We start from the raw sequence: 17,045 nt of genomic DNA on the forward strand, positions 1-17,045 counted from the left end.
GAATGAAATGCTGATGTGTCTATAAAGTACAACCCTTCTCTGTCAGACATCGCATCCACTGAATAGTAAGAGTAAACACGGTCCGAGCTGGGAGCAAATCATTTCTCACGTTTTGCGCGTGCAGTCTATACGGCTAAACTAGTACAGTGAGGAAAGCAGTAGAAATTCATTGCAATTCTGTAAACATACCTGAGCAGATTTGCATGCAGGAAATCTTACCCAAGCGAAAGGCTATCGACCGTAAAAGTACTCCTGAGCACACAGCAGTGTTGCTGTTCACACAAAGCATCCACAGGCCTTCATTTCCTATTAATCACTCAGTAGTTTCTACTCACCGTCAGATAATAATGATGCTGAAGCTCTATAGTCCTAAATCCAGGCCATGGCGCTAAATCCTTCTCGGTCTGTGGCCAATTCTGCACGGAACATAGCCTATATATTCTTTACCTGTTATCTAATACCTCCTGGAGAAACTGCGATGCCAATATTTACTTGGATGGTGCAGATTCGGTTAATGGTGCCTCAGCGTTCCCCGTGCGCGTCTCTGTCTCCAAATCCAGCGGTGATGTCATGCTGCCAGCCGGAGACGCTCATTGTTTATTAAAGCACCTTCTTAAAGGCGCAGCGCCACCTGCAGAGGCTTGAGTCAGCGATATGACGTCATGCGGGAGAACTACCAGTTTCTGGACTCGGAAGTGGTCACGCGTGTCGGAAATCTCCAGATGGCATTGTAATAAACAACCTCATTAATTCAATTCAATTAAATTGTATTTGTATATCGCTTTTTACAATGGACATTGTCTCAAAGCAGCTTCACAGGGACATATAAACACAGGATACAGATTTTAAGTGTGTGAATTTATCCTTATTGAGCAAACCAGTGGTGGCGGTGGCAAGGCAAAACCCCCTAAGATGATATGAGGGAGAAACCTTGAGAGGAACCAGACTCAGAAGGGAACCCACCCTCATCTGGCTAACACCGGATAGTGTGAACGTAAAGGAAAGTTCATTATGGTTTTTACATGAAGTCTTTGTTGAACCAGTCCACTGTTCACTAAAGGAGAGCCGAGTGCAAAATTGTACGGTGGTAATTGCAGTCCCAAGGCCATAGCAGCAACTGTAGTCCCAGCAACCACACTGAGAATGTCCATGTGGAATTGAGGTCCAAATCTATTACCTGGTACTTCAAGCAGTACCATCCTAAGTAATCTCCAGGCTGTAGCCTCCAGTTGATAAGAGCATTATTGTACTGCTAGTTGTCACTAGGTTCTAAGGGAAAGCTTTCTGTAGCAGCAAAAGAGTAAAAACAACTTCCTTTCAGAAACCTCAAAGCTTATTTTTTTTAAAACATTAGTCACATAACTAAAGTCGATTGTGGCTCCTCCATTCAGCAATGACTACTGTTTACAATCACGTTGAGCAGAAAAGCATCTCGAACCTTCCCGGATTGGCGTGCGCATGTGAATCCCTGTGCTCAGCTGTATGCATCACCTCATGACATATTGCATAATGACAGAATTCGCTTATTTGTTTATCTCATATGGAGGAAAAGATGGCTATACTCAGACCGTCTGTAAACACTGAGGTGGGGGAGGGGACATCCAGTATCTTTGAAGGGAAAAATTAAATTATAATGCAACTACAGTGAGGGAAAAAAGTGTTTGATCCCCTGCTGATTTTGTACGTTTGCCCACTAACAAAGAAATGATCAGTCTATAATTTTAATGGTAGATTTATTTGAACTGTGAGAGACAGAATAACAACAAAAAAATCCAGAAAAACGCACGTCAAAAATGTTATAAATTGATTTGCATTTTAATGAGGGAAATAAGTATTTGACCCCTCTGCAAAACATGACTTAGTACTTGGTTTAAAAACCCTTGTTGGCAATCACAGAGGTCAGACGTTTCTTGTAGTTGGCCACCAGGTTTGCACACATCTCAGGAGGGGTTTTGTCCCACTCCTCTTTGCAGATCTTCTCCAAATCATTAAGGTTTCGAGGCTGACGTTTGGCAACTCGAACCTTCAGCTCTCTCCACAGATTTTCTATGGGATTTAGGTCTGGAGACTACCTAGGTCACTCCAGGACCTTATTGTGCTTCTTCTTGAGCCACTCCTTTGTTGCCTTGGCCGTGTGTTTTGGGTCATTGTCATGCTGGAATACCCATCCACGAGCCATTTTCAATGCCCTGTCTGAGGGAAGGAGGTTTTCACCCAAGATTTGACGGTACATGGTCCCATCCATCGTCCCTTTGATGCGGTGAAGTTGTCCTGTCCCCTTAGCAGAAAAAAAACCCCAAAGCATAATGTTTCCACCTCCATGTTTGACGGTGAGGATGGTGTTCCAGGGGTCATAGGCAGCATTCCTCCTCCTCCAAACACGGCGATGCCAAAGAGCTCCATTTTGGTCTCATCTGACCTCAACACTTTCAGCCAGTTGTCCTCTGAATCATTCAGATGTTCATTGGCAAACTTCAGACTGGCATGTATATGTGCTTTCTTGAGCAGCGGACCTTGCGCGCGCTGCAGGATTTCAGTCCTTCACGGCGTAGTGTGTTACCAATTGTTTTCTTGGTGACTATGGTCCCAGCTGCCTTGAGATCATTGACAAGATCCTCCCGTGTAGTTCTGGGCTGATTCCTCACTGTTCTCATGATCAATACAACTCCACGAGGTGAGATCTTGCATGGAGGCCAAGGGAGATTGACAGTTCTTTTGTGCTTCTTCCATTTGCGAATAATCGCACCAACTGTTGTCCCCTTCTCACCAAGCTGCTTGGCACTGGTCTTGTAGCCCATTCCAGACTTGTGTAGGTCTACAGTCTTGTCCCTGACATCCTTGGAGAGCTCTTTGGTCTTGGCCATGGTGGAGAGTTTGGAATCTGATTGATTGATTGCTTCAGTGGACAGGTGTCTTTTATACAGGTAACAAACTGATATTAGGAGCACTCCCTTTAACAGTGTGCTCCTAATCTCAGCTCGTTACCTGTATAAAAGACACCTGGGAGCCAGAAATCTTTCTGATTGAGAGGGGGTCAAATACTTTTTTCCCTCATTAAAATGCAAATTAATTTATAACATTTTTGACGTGCGTTTTTCTGGATTTTTTTGTTGTTATTCTGTCTCTCACTGTTCAAATAAATCTACCATTAAAATTATAGACTGATCATTTCTTTGTCAGTGGGCAAACGTACAAAATCAGCAGGGGATCAAATACTTTTGTCCCTCACTGTATAAACCTTGCACAAGAATCTTCCATGTACTATTCCAGCCCATAGGTGACACTATGCAAGAAAATAAAGTCAGTGATGGCTTCTCCATATATATTAGCCGTAACAAAAAAAACATATTTTGTGTTTAGCCATTTAAAAAAAAAAGTTTCAAATGGAAACAAAGTTCCATTTATTTACTCACTTTTATAGCTGCTACATAAAGTTGTTATTGCACCTAGTGTTCACAAAGCAGAACTACAACAAGCACTAATAAAGGCCCAATGGGGTGAGAATAATGTTGCCCCATGCTTGCTGTCTATGTATGTTTTCAGTGGAGGTGGAGCAGCAGACAGGACAGTTATAGACAGGGTTAACAAATAATTTAATTTAAAAATATTCCATATCCACAAAGATCTTACTTTATATCAAATAACTTGAATTACATCTACTTTCCCCAAACAAATTCAAATATATAAGTGCAGACAGTATATTTATGATGTTTAGAACCATTTGTCTTGTAAGATATATTGCAAGGATTGGAAGAGGGTAAGGGAAATTATGGCGTACACAATGTCAGTATATCAGAAATGCATGTGCACAATGGTGACCTTGTTTCCCACGCAAAGGATTAGAAAAAGAATTTTGAGGCTTTTTTGTCTGTATTTTGAGAAGTAGTTGAGCCGGAAATTTTGTTGAAACCTGGCAAACACACCTGCTGTATGGAACACAGTTAAATAAAGGTACATCTAAAACAACTCAGAATGAGATGCTGGTTGGTATATTGGATCATGGACACATGAATCCATCTTCTCAACATTCTTTTTTCTTTAACATCATGGCCATTTGGTTGTTGACATGCCATCAGTAAGCTCAAGGCCAGAGATTTCAGAGCTCAAAAGATAAATCGAGTCACAATTCAGAATGCTTGAGAAAATTTCAGAAACATCCAGCCAGAGCTTGTTTTTATTTATTTTTTATTTTTTTTCAATGCAGCATTTAACATATCCACCAAAAACACCATGAGGTGATAAACATAGTTGTTTCATGCTTGGCTGGCTTTGTCCAAAGTACAGCCAGTTTACTGCAACATATGTTTTCTGGAAAATGTGATACGATACAACTAAACCGATCCATTGGCCTAATGTGTTTGTTATAGAGAACTATTGTACTGTCCACAGGGTATATTGCTGAATAATTTATGAGAGTAGTAGCCATCTGTCAGATACTGAAATAGTGAGTCAGTGAACCATAGAGAGGGGATGATTTTAGATAACATCCTTCTTTAGCCTACAAGCCTGTAGCGTGTTCTCTTCAGATCGTCATAACTGAAAACAATTAAATTGTGCTCTTTTGTAATTGTGGAATACACTTAGTGGCCACAATAGGAACACCTGTACCTCTGCTCATTCGTGCGATTTTCCAGTTAGCCAATCATGTGGTAGCATCACAATGCATAAAATCATGTACATGCAGGTCATTAGCTTGAGTTAATCTTCACATCAAATATTAGAATGAGGGGAAAAAATGAGCTCAGTAACAATGACTGTGGCATTTTGTTCATTTTAGAAACTACTGATGTACTGGTCCTTTTTTCAATCTTCAACTGTCCAGTTTCAATGATCCTGTGCCCAGCGTAGCCTCAGATCCCTGCTCTTGACTGACATGAGTCGAACCCAGTGGGGTCTTCTGCTGTTGTAGCCAGTGTGCAACTAGTTCGTGTAATGCAGACGCATGCTTCAGTGAACCATGCTGTTGTGCTGTATCCTAGGGTTACAGAGTTCCTAGGGTTAAAACACATGAACACAACACTTTAAATGCTATAATTCATATAATTCTGTTCAACCTTATGTGACGAATAGTGCCATGAATGCCTTAAAAAAGTATTATGTACTTTCTGAACTACTTCTCAACTTAATTGTCTTTTCTTGCCAGTAAAAAACTGCCTTATGGCTCTTCCCTTTCTCTTAATCATGACATCACCAGTGTTAAATGAAATCTAAGTGTAAAAAAGGCCTCTGTTATTTATATCTGAAAAGGTCACTGCATTAAGTTTGTATTTATTACCAACCTAAACTATACACGGGTGAATCAGACATTTTTGAGTCATGACTAAAGGGTTGCATCTTACACAGTGGAATGGTATTGGTATCGAAAAATTTTGAAAAGAAGAACAAAAAGAATATGTTTAAAAATGCCACAATTTTTGTACAATACACCATCTCAGTATGTCAAAATGATATTGAAGTGGTTTCTAACTATTTCACTGCTGAATGGATGAACAGTATTTTATCAGTTTGCTTCATTCACACTCAAGACTGAAAGTGACCTCAAGACAACAGGTAAACTTAATCTTAACCATTTCACCATAAACTTTTCATTCTGATAAACAGTGCAGGAAATGTATGCTTGAGATACAACTATATTTAATTGTATCAAACACTCAAGGTATCTCCCATGTAATCTCCATTGCAATCGGCCGATTGAGTGCACGATCGCATGGTATTTCCCGCATTTAGCCTACTGCATGTGTTCATGCGTTAACAATAGTATGACCCATTTTAGGGGTGATCAAATTTATACTGGCATTTTCTTTTCAGACAGACTGAGCAATGCAAACTATTTTTCACTTTTAAAACTTAGTAAAATGTGAAAATTTCAAGACCCCCCTACTTCTTGTTTTGATGTCCTTAAGGGGGAATCAAGCCTTATTTAGTGGGGGAGGTCAGGCCCCGCCAACCCCCCCCCCGTAATTCACACCCTGGTTGTAGCCCAGGTTTCAAAGTGTTGTGCATTCTGAGATGCTTTTCTGCTTACTATGAATTTAAGTGAGCATAACCTTCCTGTCAGCTTGAACCGGCCTGACCATTCTCCTGCAATCCATAACTGATGCTCTTGACCTGTATCTACATGATTTTATGCATTGCGCCACTGCCACCTGATTGGCTGATTGGATAATTGCATGAATAGCCAGGGTTAGAGATGTTCCTATTAAAGTGGCCAGTGTACATTTCATGGTTCAGCCAGAAATCATCTGGAAGACAATATTACAACTTAGAGATGCTTTTTAAACTTTTGTGATATGTATTCTTTAGTTCCATAATCATTTGCATTACATACAGTTACTAAACATTTAAGTTTTGTTTGGGTTAATGCTAGCTAGGGCGCTAGTTAACTTTACTGAACTTAGCTAAGCAGTTAATATTAGTTAGCTGACTCAGCTATCTTTATCTAGTAACTAAACTCAATGAAAGACCAATTTGTAATTAGCTAAGATTAAATAATTAATCTAGCAGGCTGTGTTGTTATCTATGCAGCTAGTGCTGGTGAGGTAACTAGCATATACATTACCTGAATGATTGATCATGAAAAAGTGGAACATTTTGATAAAAGCATGCTGTCATTATATAATTATGTTCCAAAAGAGTTTTACAAAGTTGGATAACTTAAAAACAGCATTTCATAAGTGTGTTAGGTATCTAATTTTAGCTTATTTACATAACACCACACTCACCATATGTCAATAGACAATTTTTTTTATGGGTTGGTTAGGTGTTCATGGAAGACGTGGGTCTTTAGCTGTTTTTTGAAGATGGTGAGAGATTCTGCGGTCCGGATTGAGGTTGGAAGTTCATTCCACCACTGAGGAACAGTTAGTTTGAATGTTCTTGAAAGGGACCTTGAGCCACGCTGAGTAGGTACTACTAAGCGTCGGTTGTTGATTGATCGCAGATTGCGTGAGGGAACGTAAGCCTTCAGGAGAGAGTTGAGGTAGGAGGGTGCAGTTCCAGACAAGGTCTTGTAGTTGAGCATCAAGGACTTGAATTTGATGCAGATGGCTACAATAAGCCAGTGGAGGGAGATGAAGAGGGGTGTGACATGGGTTCTCTTGGGCTGGTTGAAGACGAGACGTGCTGCTGCATTCTGAATCATTTGGAGGAGTTTGATGGAGCTGGCCAGGAGGCCCGAGAATAGTTTTTAGTTTAAACATCTTTCAAATTGTATTTTCATGTTAGTTAATGGTTTCCTACATTACCCACAATGCCATGTTCTCGTGTAGACCACTAACTAGATGAACTCATTCTCTGCTGTAACTCAGCGCAACTGTGTCCTAGAGGTGCTTTGCTTTCTGGAATTTTGAGTACAATGTTTATTGCCTCCTCCCTGGGATAGGCTCCAGGTTTCCCCGTGACCCTGAAAAGGATAAAGCGGTATAGAAGATGGATGGATGGATGGATGTTTATCATCTCCCCTATGTTGGATTTCTCATTAGTATGATGTTGAAAATTGGGAGTGAGAAAAGACGATCTTGCTCTTTTGGTTTTATCTATTATGTTTAAAACCATTGAATTTTTTTTCTCCTTTTAAACACCATTGGTATTGTGTTAGCGAGGTCCTCTTGTGACGTCTGCTTGGCACACACACAAACTTCTCACAGGAATAAAGAAAATACAACACCGACCAACAAATTAGCACCAGAATAACTAATAACATCACTAACATTTCAGTATAAACATATGTAATGTGTTTCAGGGTGGGCATTTCCTTTAACAAAAATCCCATCAGTGAATAAAGACCCACTTGCAGCACTGATTAGCAACTAGCTGGATGTAATTAAACTCTTGGCTAAATGAATGTTTTGTCATGTATTTGTCCTTTGTCCTCTCAGAGAACAAGGACTCAACTGAGCTAGACTTTAAAGTACTGTTTATTCACTGCTTATATTCTCTCTTTGCTGTTTCACCTCAAGGGAAAAAACTTCTGCATCAGAATGACACAGCATCTACTGTGTATAGAAAAATAAAATCCGTTTCTTTTCTTTTCTTTTTTTTTCACCTCAGCACTTGGCAAAGCAGTCATAGATTTAATGTGGCATTATAATAATCTCTGCCCTGAGGGTCCACATAAAAGTAGGTCTAATAGCTTTCCCAGCTCATATTTCCACACTTTAAAACTGAATTTTAACTATGCAACTGTAATTTTCTCTACAATGGTATGAATGGCATCTTGACAGCTGAATTTTAATTATTTTTCTCTATGCAGCATTTTAGGATGCCAGACAATGTAATCTGAAAATGCAGTAGATACAACCAGAGCAATTTGTCTTGCGCTGCATGAAAGCGCCTTATCTTGAACACAGTCTCTCTTTTTTTCCATTTTGTTTTCCCCAGAATTGTGTTAATAGATACACTCACTGTGAGAGAAGGAAAAATGTGATGCTCATACCAATGTGGAGAGCCATCTATCAAAAATGTTTATTTAATGCCAATCTTGTTCCCATGAACAGATCCCCATCTAGTGGACAAATCAATACATGGCGAGTGTGTCAGGCCAGCTCTTAGTATCAGGCATACAAATATATGAGTCAAGTACAAAAGTTTGCATACCTGTGGCATGAAATCCATTTATCCATTTTCTGTACTGATTATCCTACACAGGGTAGCAGCAGAGCCTGGAGCCTATTCCAGGGAACTCAGGGCATATGGTGCGGGACACCCTGGACGGGGTGCCAACCCATCACACACACACACACACACACACACTATGGACAATCTGGAAATACCAATCAGCCTACCGCCCATGTCTTTGGACTGGGGGAGGAAACCAGAGTACCAGGAGGAAAGCACTGGGAGAATTTACAAGCTCCGCACACACAGGGCAGAGGCAGGATTCAAACCCCCATCCCCCGAGATGAGAGGCAACAGTGCTAACCACCATGCCCCCCACCTGTGGGACAAAATAATTAAGATAAAGACTTGACTTATCTAAACAACAGGACATTTAGTATATTAGGTTTCACAGTTGTTCCAGTAACAAAAATGTGTAAAATAGTGCATTTTAATAATATAAGATATTAAGGGGGGGGGGGTAAATAATTGTAATTAGTAATGTTCACTCACGTATGTTCACTCACTTAAAATATTTTGTTTTCTGGTTACTTTGCTTTGTATTTCTGAATGCTGTCATGTTGCAGTATAGACTTATATTACATTTCAATCTTCTTGGGACTCTCGTTATGTGGAGGAAGGAAGAAAGGAAAGATGAATTGATGGATATAGTTGATAGGAAAAATGGGGGGAAACAGCTTTGTTGCCTTTGTTACCTTAAGGTCTGGATTTGTCTCTTGTGGATTTGGGAATGCTAAATAGATAGATAGATAGATAGATAAATAAATAAATAAATAAATAAATAAATAAATAAATAAATAAATTACCGTGAATATTGTGATATTTTAACAAATTAGCAAAGAAAAATTGTATGTTTAATCCCTGGCACCTGTGTGAGGAAAGATGATTCCACAGAGCATAATAAATATTAATATTTGATATGTTTTGTTTTTATGGTGGTAATAGCCATATGCTGTTTTTGGCAATAACACGGCTAACAGGTGCTAGACGTTTTTCAAAGCGGAACCATTGTAAAGCCTGTTTCAACACGGAGTCAATATAAAGACGCGCATTATCTGTCTTGCCATCGTTGCGACATATTTGAACACTAGGCATGTTTAGCACTAATGTGAGAACTAGGACATTAAAACGACACAACCACACTAATTTTCCGTATGGTGTTCAGGAAACAGGCACGAAGTCATATATATTGACATGAGATGGCCGAAGCTAACAATAGCTCATCTTTTTATTTTACGATTTAATATCGTTAGGCCAAAGCTGGCATAATTAGACATATAGTCGCAAACATTTTAAATAAGAGTTAATTATCAACATTAGTTATGTATACGTCATGTAACATTAAAATGACACACTATTAAAGACGTGGTCAAAAACGGTAAGGATGCGGAAGTGACTAGGAACTTGTTCACATGCTAACCAATCAGATGCCCTGGCTAGCGCATGCGCAGTTTACACAATCCCCTTTCACACGCGAGATTCTTATAGCCTAGCTTACGTTAAAGGTTAGCTACTTAGCACGTAACAAGTTTGTTTAAGCGAATGTAGTCACATAAAATTATGTCTAATTTATAAACGTTTATTTGGATTTTTAATCTCGGAGTAAATTGTTCGGGGTTTCATTGAGAGGTAAGTCATGTCTTTCGCAAGTGTCCCGTGAATGACCCCTCAGACCTTGTGTTGTCAAATCTTAACGGTAAAATCCTAAACGGCTCCGGATTGGCTACATAGTGCACGAGGTACAACGTAGAAGCAGTTTATTTATACCATATATAGGGAGTGAAGAGGCATTTGGAATTCACTCTATTATCATGATAGGATCCAATGAAACAGTTGATTAAATTGCCCTTTGCTAAGCGTGTGGTTGGTTATTATCGTGGTTTTATATATTACTTTACCTCAGTTTTATTTCATGTATACTGTGCTTACTATGAGATTATTTTAATAGTGAAACACTTTATAAAAAAATTGTGCCCTTCCGTTAGTGTTATGGGCACTAATACCACAGTATATTACCATAAACCAAAATGTTTGGGAGATAATCTTGTTTTAATTTTATAGTTCATCACTTGATGAATTATCCTGTACCAGTCTTGTGTTCGTCCAATTACATGCTCTCTATACGAATATTTATATATACCGCCCGAGGGTGTGTCTTGCACTACAGTAGCAGCTTGGATGTCGCAAACAACCTGGGTCTGTTAAATGCCCTAATGTGCTACCTCAGAGTGAATGAGAACATGATTCTGTAATTGTACACTATCAGGGTCTCTCCATAACTAAAAGTATGTAGTATAATTTTCCAGCTGAACCCAAACGCTTACATGCCCCGAGGCTAAAGATATTCCCTCGGTTTTTCACAACTACATCAGAATTCCAGTAGGTTTACAGACGCCAAGTTGACTCTCTTTAAACAATCTGGAAGATTCATGCAATTGACGTAATGACTTTAGAAGCTTCTGCTTGAACAGTGGTCATAATTAGGAGTGTATAAGGCCCTACCTTTAGAGCCATCCTTTTACCTTTTTGCCTTTGATACCATGAGAAAATCCAAAGCAACTTAGCCAAGTCCTCTGAAAAAAGCTGAATGAGACATAAGACCAGTTCCTCCTTGTGAGCAATTTCCAAACACCTGAAGGCACCACGAGCATCTGTACGAACAATTGTATGCAAATATAAAAAAAAAATTGGGGTAACACAGAGACTGCATCATTCAGGCAGGAGGCACAAATTAACTCCCAGGGATGAGCAAACTTTGGTCTGAAAGGGTCAACTGAACCCCAAGACAACAACAAAGGTACTGGTCAAGGAGGTGGAGGCATCCGGTACCAAAGTATGCAAATCCACAATTAAGAGTGTACTACATCACCATGGACTGAAAGGCTGTTGCACAAGGAAGCCCTTAGTCCAAGACGGACATATAAACACCACACTGAAGTTTGCATGTGATCGCTAGCCTTTGGAGAAGTGTTCACTTGTCAGATGAAACAACAATTTAACTCTTTGGTGCTATGTATGGAGTAAGCAGGATGAACCCCCTCCCAACTGTGAAGCATGGGGGTGGCAGCATCATGCTGTGGGTGTTTTGCTGGAGATGGAACTGGTGCACTTAGGAAATAGTTAGCACAATGAGGATTTTCTAGAAATACTGAAGCATAACCCCAAGACATCAGCTAAAAAGTCTTAGACTTGGTCACAACTGGGTCTTCTAGCAGGGCGATGAGCCGAAACATACCTCCAAAGTTGTAATAAAATGGTTTAAAGATAACAGTGAAAGTACTGGAGTGGCCATCACAAAACCCTGACATGAATCCCATAGAAAATGTGTAGACTGAACTGAACACTTGTGTTGAGCAAGGCGGCTTAGAATCCTGACTGAGTTACACCAGTTCTGTCAGGAGGACTAGGCAAACATTCCAGCAGAGTATTGTGTGAAGCTTGTGGAAGGCGACCCCAAGTGTCTGATCCAAGTTCAAGCAATTAAACTTGCGATCAATACCAACAAAATGTATTGACCCACTGAGAATCTGATGCAGTAAATACAAGCTGAAATAAATCCGTCTCTTAGCTATTATTTTGAAAAGACCCTTTATGGAATTGAAACAGTAATTGACTTAACACAAGAAATGTGTGGAATTGTGAAAAATTTAATGTGAATGTCTTTAACCTAGGTGTATGTAAACTTTTGTCCTCAACTATACATACTATTCAGAAATGTCTGGTGCCTCCCAGTAATGACCCTCGGGTCACTCTCAAGAAATAGGTACACGTACATGGACACTTGAAGAGCAATAACAGCACAAAGAATCACAGGAGTGTCCATCAGTTTGTCTCTTTAGTATTGATCATTTAGGAGGGCTCTTATGCATTTTGTTTTAACACTTAAGCTTCAAATGACCGTAATTGTAAGTGTACGAAATGAACACATGTTTTCCCTTTAGGTAGCCATGGCGAATTTGTCCAGTTATGCCGTGCGCATGGCTCGCCTCAGCGCCCGCATCTTTGGTGACGTGGTGCGGCCTACAGACTCCAAATCCATGAAGGTGGTGCAGCTGTTCAAAGAGCCTCCTATGGCGCAGAAGAAAGAGGTGTACGACTGGTACCCTCAGCACAAGATCTACTATTCCCTGACCCAGAAACTCCGATACATGGGCCTCTTCAGGTAGGTTGTGTTCTCTAAACACGCTTCACTGGTGTATGTGACAGTTGCATTCATATGTTTGTTATTTTTGTTTTTTTTGTCACCTACAGAGATGAACACCAGGACTTTAAGGAGGAGATGCGGCGTCTCAGGAAGCTACGTGGAAAAGGAAAGCCCAAAAAAGGAGAAGGAAAGAGAGCCATGAAGAAAAAGTAGGCAAGAAGATGCTGTATTTAAGGGCGGCTTTGTCAGGAGTCGTGAAGAATTCCTGCATATCTTGGAGGACATTCAAGAGTTTGGGTGTAGTGACTGTCCCATTCTGCTGCTACAGAGAATGCAGAGATGTGAATCCTCAGCAGGAAGTGGAGAAAATTCAAGTTATCAGCTTGAGTGTTACTCATTTTGTTGTGGATTAAAATATTCACTTTCATAGAAGTCAGTCTTGAATGGTTCATTACATCCGTTTCCTCAGTTTCACTTCCATTTATTACAGCCATCCCGAAGTTGTGTCCATTACAGGTTGACAGGTTGGGTAGATACCCTCTGGTTATTTTTGGGTATTGTTATTAAAACGTATGGTCTAAATATTCATACATCTTTAGCAAGTACTTCCTCATCAGGGTTGCAGTGTATCTTCGATTAAATTTTATTTATATAGCACTTTTAGCAGGCAGAGGCAACTGGGGTAAGGAAAAACTCCCTGACATGGCAAAAGGAAGAAACCTTGAGACGCACCAGACTCAAAATGGATGCCATCCTCTTCTGGGTGACACCGGATAGTGTAATTATAAATAATTTCAATTCTGTAACTCTATACTATAGAGTCAAAAAGTGCCAATTGTGTTAACAGGAACTTGAGTATGAGCATCATTAGAGTTTTAACTTTAAGTCTGTGATATCAAACTGAAGTTATTAACTGTTCAGTGATGGAGTGTAAACTGTTCTTAGCAATTGCAGTCCTTAGGCTGTCCAAGGAAGAACATCTACAGCGATCTTTATGGTGTCTGTGTGGTACCATCCACAGTAAACTCATGGTGATCTTTGCGCTATGCATTCACAAGCAGCGAGTGATTTACAAGTGATGATCGACTATGAGCAATTTAGAGCAGCCAATCCAGCTATCAACATTTTTTTGGGAGGTGGGAGGAAACTTTCACTATATGGTGTTTATGGATACCTGACCATCACACCCATAAGTAGTTCTTCCTCAAATTTTTGCAACAAAGTTGGAAGCACACAATTGTATAGGATGACTTTGTATGCTGTAGAATTACAATTTCGCTTCACTGGAACTAAGAGGTTCAAACCTGTTCCAGTATGACGATACCCCTGTGCACAAACAAGCTCCATGAAGACATGGTGTGCCAAGTTTGGAGTAGAAGAACTCGAGTGCCCTGCACAGAGCCCCGACCTCAACCCCACTGAACAATTTTGGGTTGAATTGGAATGCTGACTGCACCCCAGCCCTCCTCATCCGACATCAGTGTCTGGCCTCATTAATGCTCTAAGCAGATTGGGGAACCAGGCTGTGATGAGCACACTCTCTATGAGGGCTGAGTAGAATATTTTCAAGACGGGTTGAGATACTGGGTTTCCTGAACTGGGGTTGGAAGAACAGTCTTTGCTGTGCTTTCTTCAGGATGGTGTTTATGTTGTTGACCCATTTCAGTGAGTTGTTGATGCTGGTCACCAGCAACGTGAAAGACTCAACCTTGGACACAGCTAAGCCATTGGTTGTCAAGGGTTTGCTGGTGGAGGGATGCTTGCGGAAGTCAACCAGCATTTCAGCCATCTTGGCAGCATTACGTTCACAGCCGTTACGGGCTTCTGTAGGTATTTTCTGAGAGGACAACAGTTGTCATTTGCATATACAGTACCTTACATTTAGGTTTTGGTGCTTAATACACTGACTTGATGCTAGGAATTCACTCAATGCATTTGCATTTTTAAATCATTGCATGTATAAGAAATAGACTGCTGTCTTTCAAGTAGTATTTGCAACACCACTGTCTTTATATAAATTCTGAATCACAATGTCCTCTTCTGCAAGAACCACAAAATCAACTGATCTTGGACCTGCAATTTCGGCTTCACAGTGCTGCCCTGAATTTTAAGGTTGATCTACAAATCTTTTGGGGTTTGTGCACTTGACAAAGTTCTGACATTTGGGTCAAGCACAATACCATCAAGTGACACCTCAAAATAAAGGGTGTATGACAAATCTACAGGGCCAAAAAGTAATAATTATTGGTAAACGATACTCCTGAATGGCAAGAGGCACCCATGCCAAGTCCCTCTTCATCACTGTTATCTGACATATCGCCCATTGTGGGTCCTTTCCACTGAATGTATTGCTGCATTCTGATTATGGACATGGCATATATTTGTGAAGTTGGAAGATGTGATGCCTGAGTCATCCAATGGGACTTCTCCGCTGTTTGCCATGGGGTGATGAGTGGTGTGATGTCTGCTGAGAAAATTAGTATTACTTTAAGGATATCAGGTAGCACCCCTGCAGAAACAACAACAGAAAGAATTAACACTCACATTGAAATACAGTACAACAAAGTAAAATTTGTCACTGAGGTTTGAGAACCAAAAATATGGAGTGGGAAAATATACAGTTCAGTAAAAAGGATACATTCTGTCACTGGTGCAATATTGTCACAGTATTATGTAGCAAGCTATAAAATGGCATTAAATGTTAAATATTATCGTGCAGCTTTATGGAAATGTCGATTGTTAAAAGCACTATACAAATAACATTTTATTCAAAATGTATTCACTTAACACCATCTGTTACAGTCCTCCTCTGTAATTAAGCAGATAATAACACCACATCACTGATCCAACCTGGTTTCTCACTCTTGTTAAATAAGGAATAAAACATTTGGGCCAGGTACTAATAAGAAAATAATTAATGACGGGGTGATGTGCCCCAGCATGAAACGAAATTTTTTGTATTCGTCTTACACTACAGCATGATTTTCTTATACATTAAAGGACATGTCATTTTATTTTGAGAGAAACCTCATGTTACTTTATATAACAGCTATAAATAGCAGTTCCCTCACCGGCCCCCTTTTTTTTTTTTTTTTTTTTACCAAAAAAGCAGCTTGCCATGTTACTTAGAACCCACCAAGCCCTCTGTCCTGAAGAGTTTCCTCCTGACTGTTACAAACACCGACACTGGAGTCTTTCCAAATATGTCAAATAAACATCTCCTCACATAAAAATTCATCATATCAACAATTACCCACATTTTAAACTGTTTAATAGGTGTGCCTGCCATATTAGTCCTTGTGTAAATTACTATAGGAATGATAACATATTACAATGAGCACCTTCACATAAACACAGCTGGAACTATTTTCCAAGTGAGCTCTCACTTACTTTCAGTAACCACTTTATCCTGGTCAGGGTCACAGGGGATCTGGAGCCTATCTTGGGAACACTGGGCGTGAGGAGGGAACACACCCTGGATGGGACACCAGTCCATCTTAGAGCAGCATGCACACACTTATTCACAAATATGGGCAATTTACCTTAGCTAACCCACCTACTGGCATGTTTATGGGAGGTGGGAAGAAACCGGAGGAAACCCATGTAGACACGGAGAGAACATGTGAACTTTTACACAGACAGTAACCCAATGCAGGACTGAACCATCATTCCTAAACATATACAAAAGTTAGATACATTCCTAGCAAACACCAACCATTTCTATAACATTAGCATATGGTCCTCCTTTGGTTATTTTTGGTGGGAACCATTTTATAACATTCTGGTAGCATTCTGTGCTGGTTAACCAAAAATGGCACTTGGTCAGCCCTTTTGGGTGTGTTTGTTTGTTTGTTTGTTTGTTTTGAAGGCATTTCACAACGTTCTGGTGATGTTCTATTTTGGTTACCAAAAAGTAGCATCTAGTTCCCCTTTGGTTATTTATTTATTTATTTATTTGTTTATTTATTTATTTAACTATTTCACAAAGTTCTGGGAAAATTCTGTTATGGTTACCAAAAAATAGCATCTGTTTCCCCTTTGGTTATATTTGGGAACCATTTCACAATGTTCTGGAGTGTTCTGGGTTTACCCTCATAGAAATTCTAATGGTTATAATGGGAATTGTATTGGTTTTAATGGAAACTGTAATGGTCCCTGTGAGTCTCTACTGGTAATGTGTTGCCTTCTATTGGTGGCATATTATGTCTAATGGATACCATTAAGGACCAATAATGGTAATGGTTTTAATGGCTAACTGATGGTCTGTAATGGTATTTGTAGTGGA

The 17,045-nt window shown here is 39.9% G+C and overlaps 2 protein-coding genes across 2 annotated transcripts in view; one reads left to right on the forward strand and one right to left on the reverse strand.

Moving 5' to 3' along the window:
* Positions 1-613, reverse strand: part of tmem178bb (transmembrane protein 178Bb) — a 114,196-nt gene extending 113,583 nt beyond the window's left edge. Inside the window, exon 1 of the mRNA XM_017494888.3 lies at positions 336-613. The gene's annotated coding sequence lies outside the window, so the exon portion shown is untranslated. The remainder of the gene's footprint in view (positions 1-335) is intronic.
* Positions 614-10,051: 9,438 nt separating this feature from the next.
* mrps33 (mitochondrial ribosomal protein S33) lies at positions 10,052-13,192 on the forward strand. The gene is made up of 3 exons (XM_017493702.2): positions 10,052-10,245; positions 12,558-12,778; positions 12,868-13,192. Exons 2-3 carry the CDS (start codon positions 12,564-12,566, stop codon positions 12,971-12,973), a joined length of 321 nt encoding a protein of 106 aa, XP_017349191.1. The 5' UTR covers positions 10,052-10,245; positions 12,558-12,563; the 3' UTR covers positions 12,974-13,192.
* Positions 13,193-17,045: the final 3,853 nt, after the last annotated feature.

The sequence above is a fragment of the Ictalurus punctatus genome, chromosome 19 (assembly GCF_001660625.3).
Source record: "Ictalurus punctatus breed USDA103 chromosome 19, Coco_2.0, whole genome shotgun sequence".
NCBI classification, from domain to species: Eukaryota; Metazoa; Chordata; class Actinopteri; order Siluriformes; family Ictaluridae; genus Ictalurus; species Ictalurus punctatus.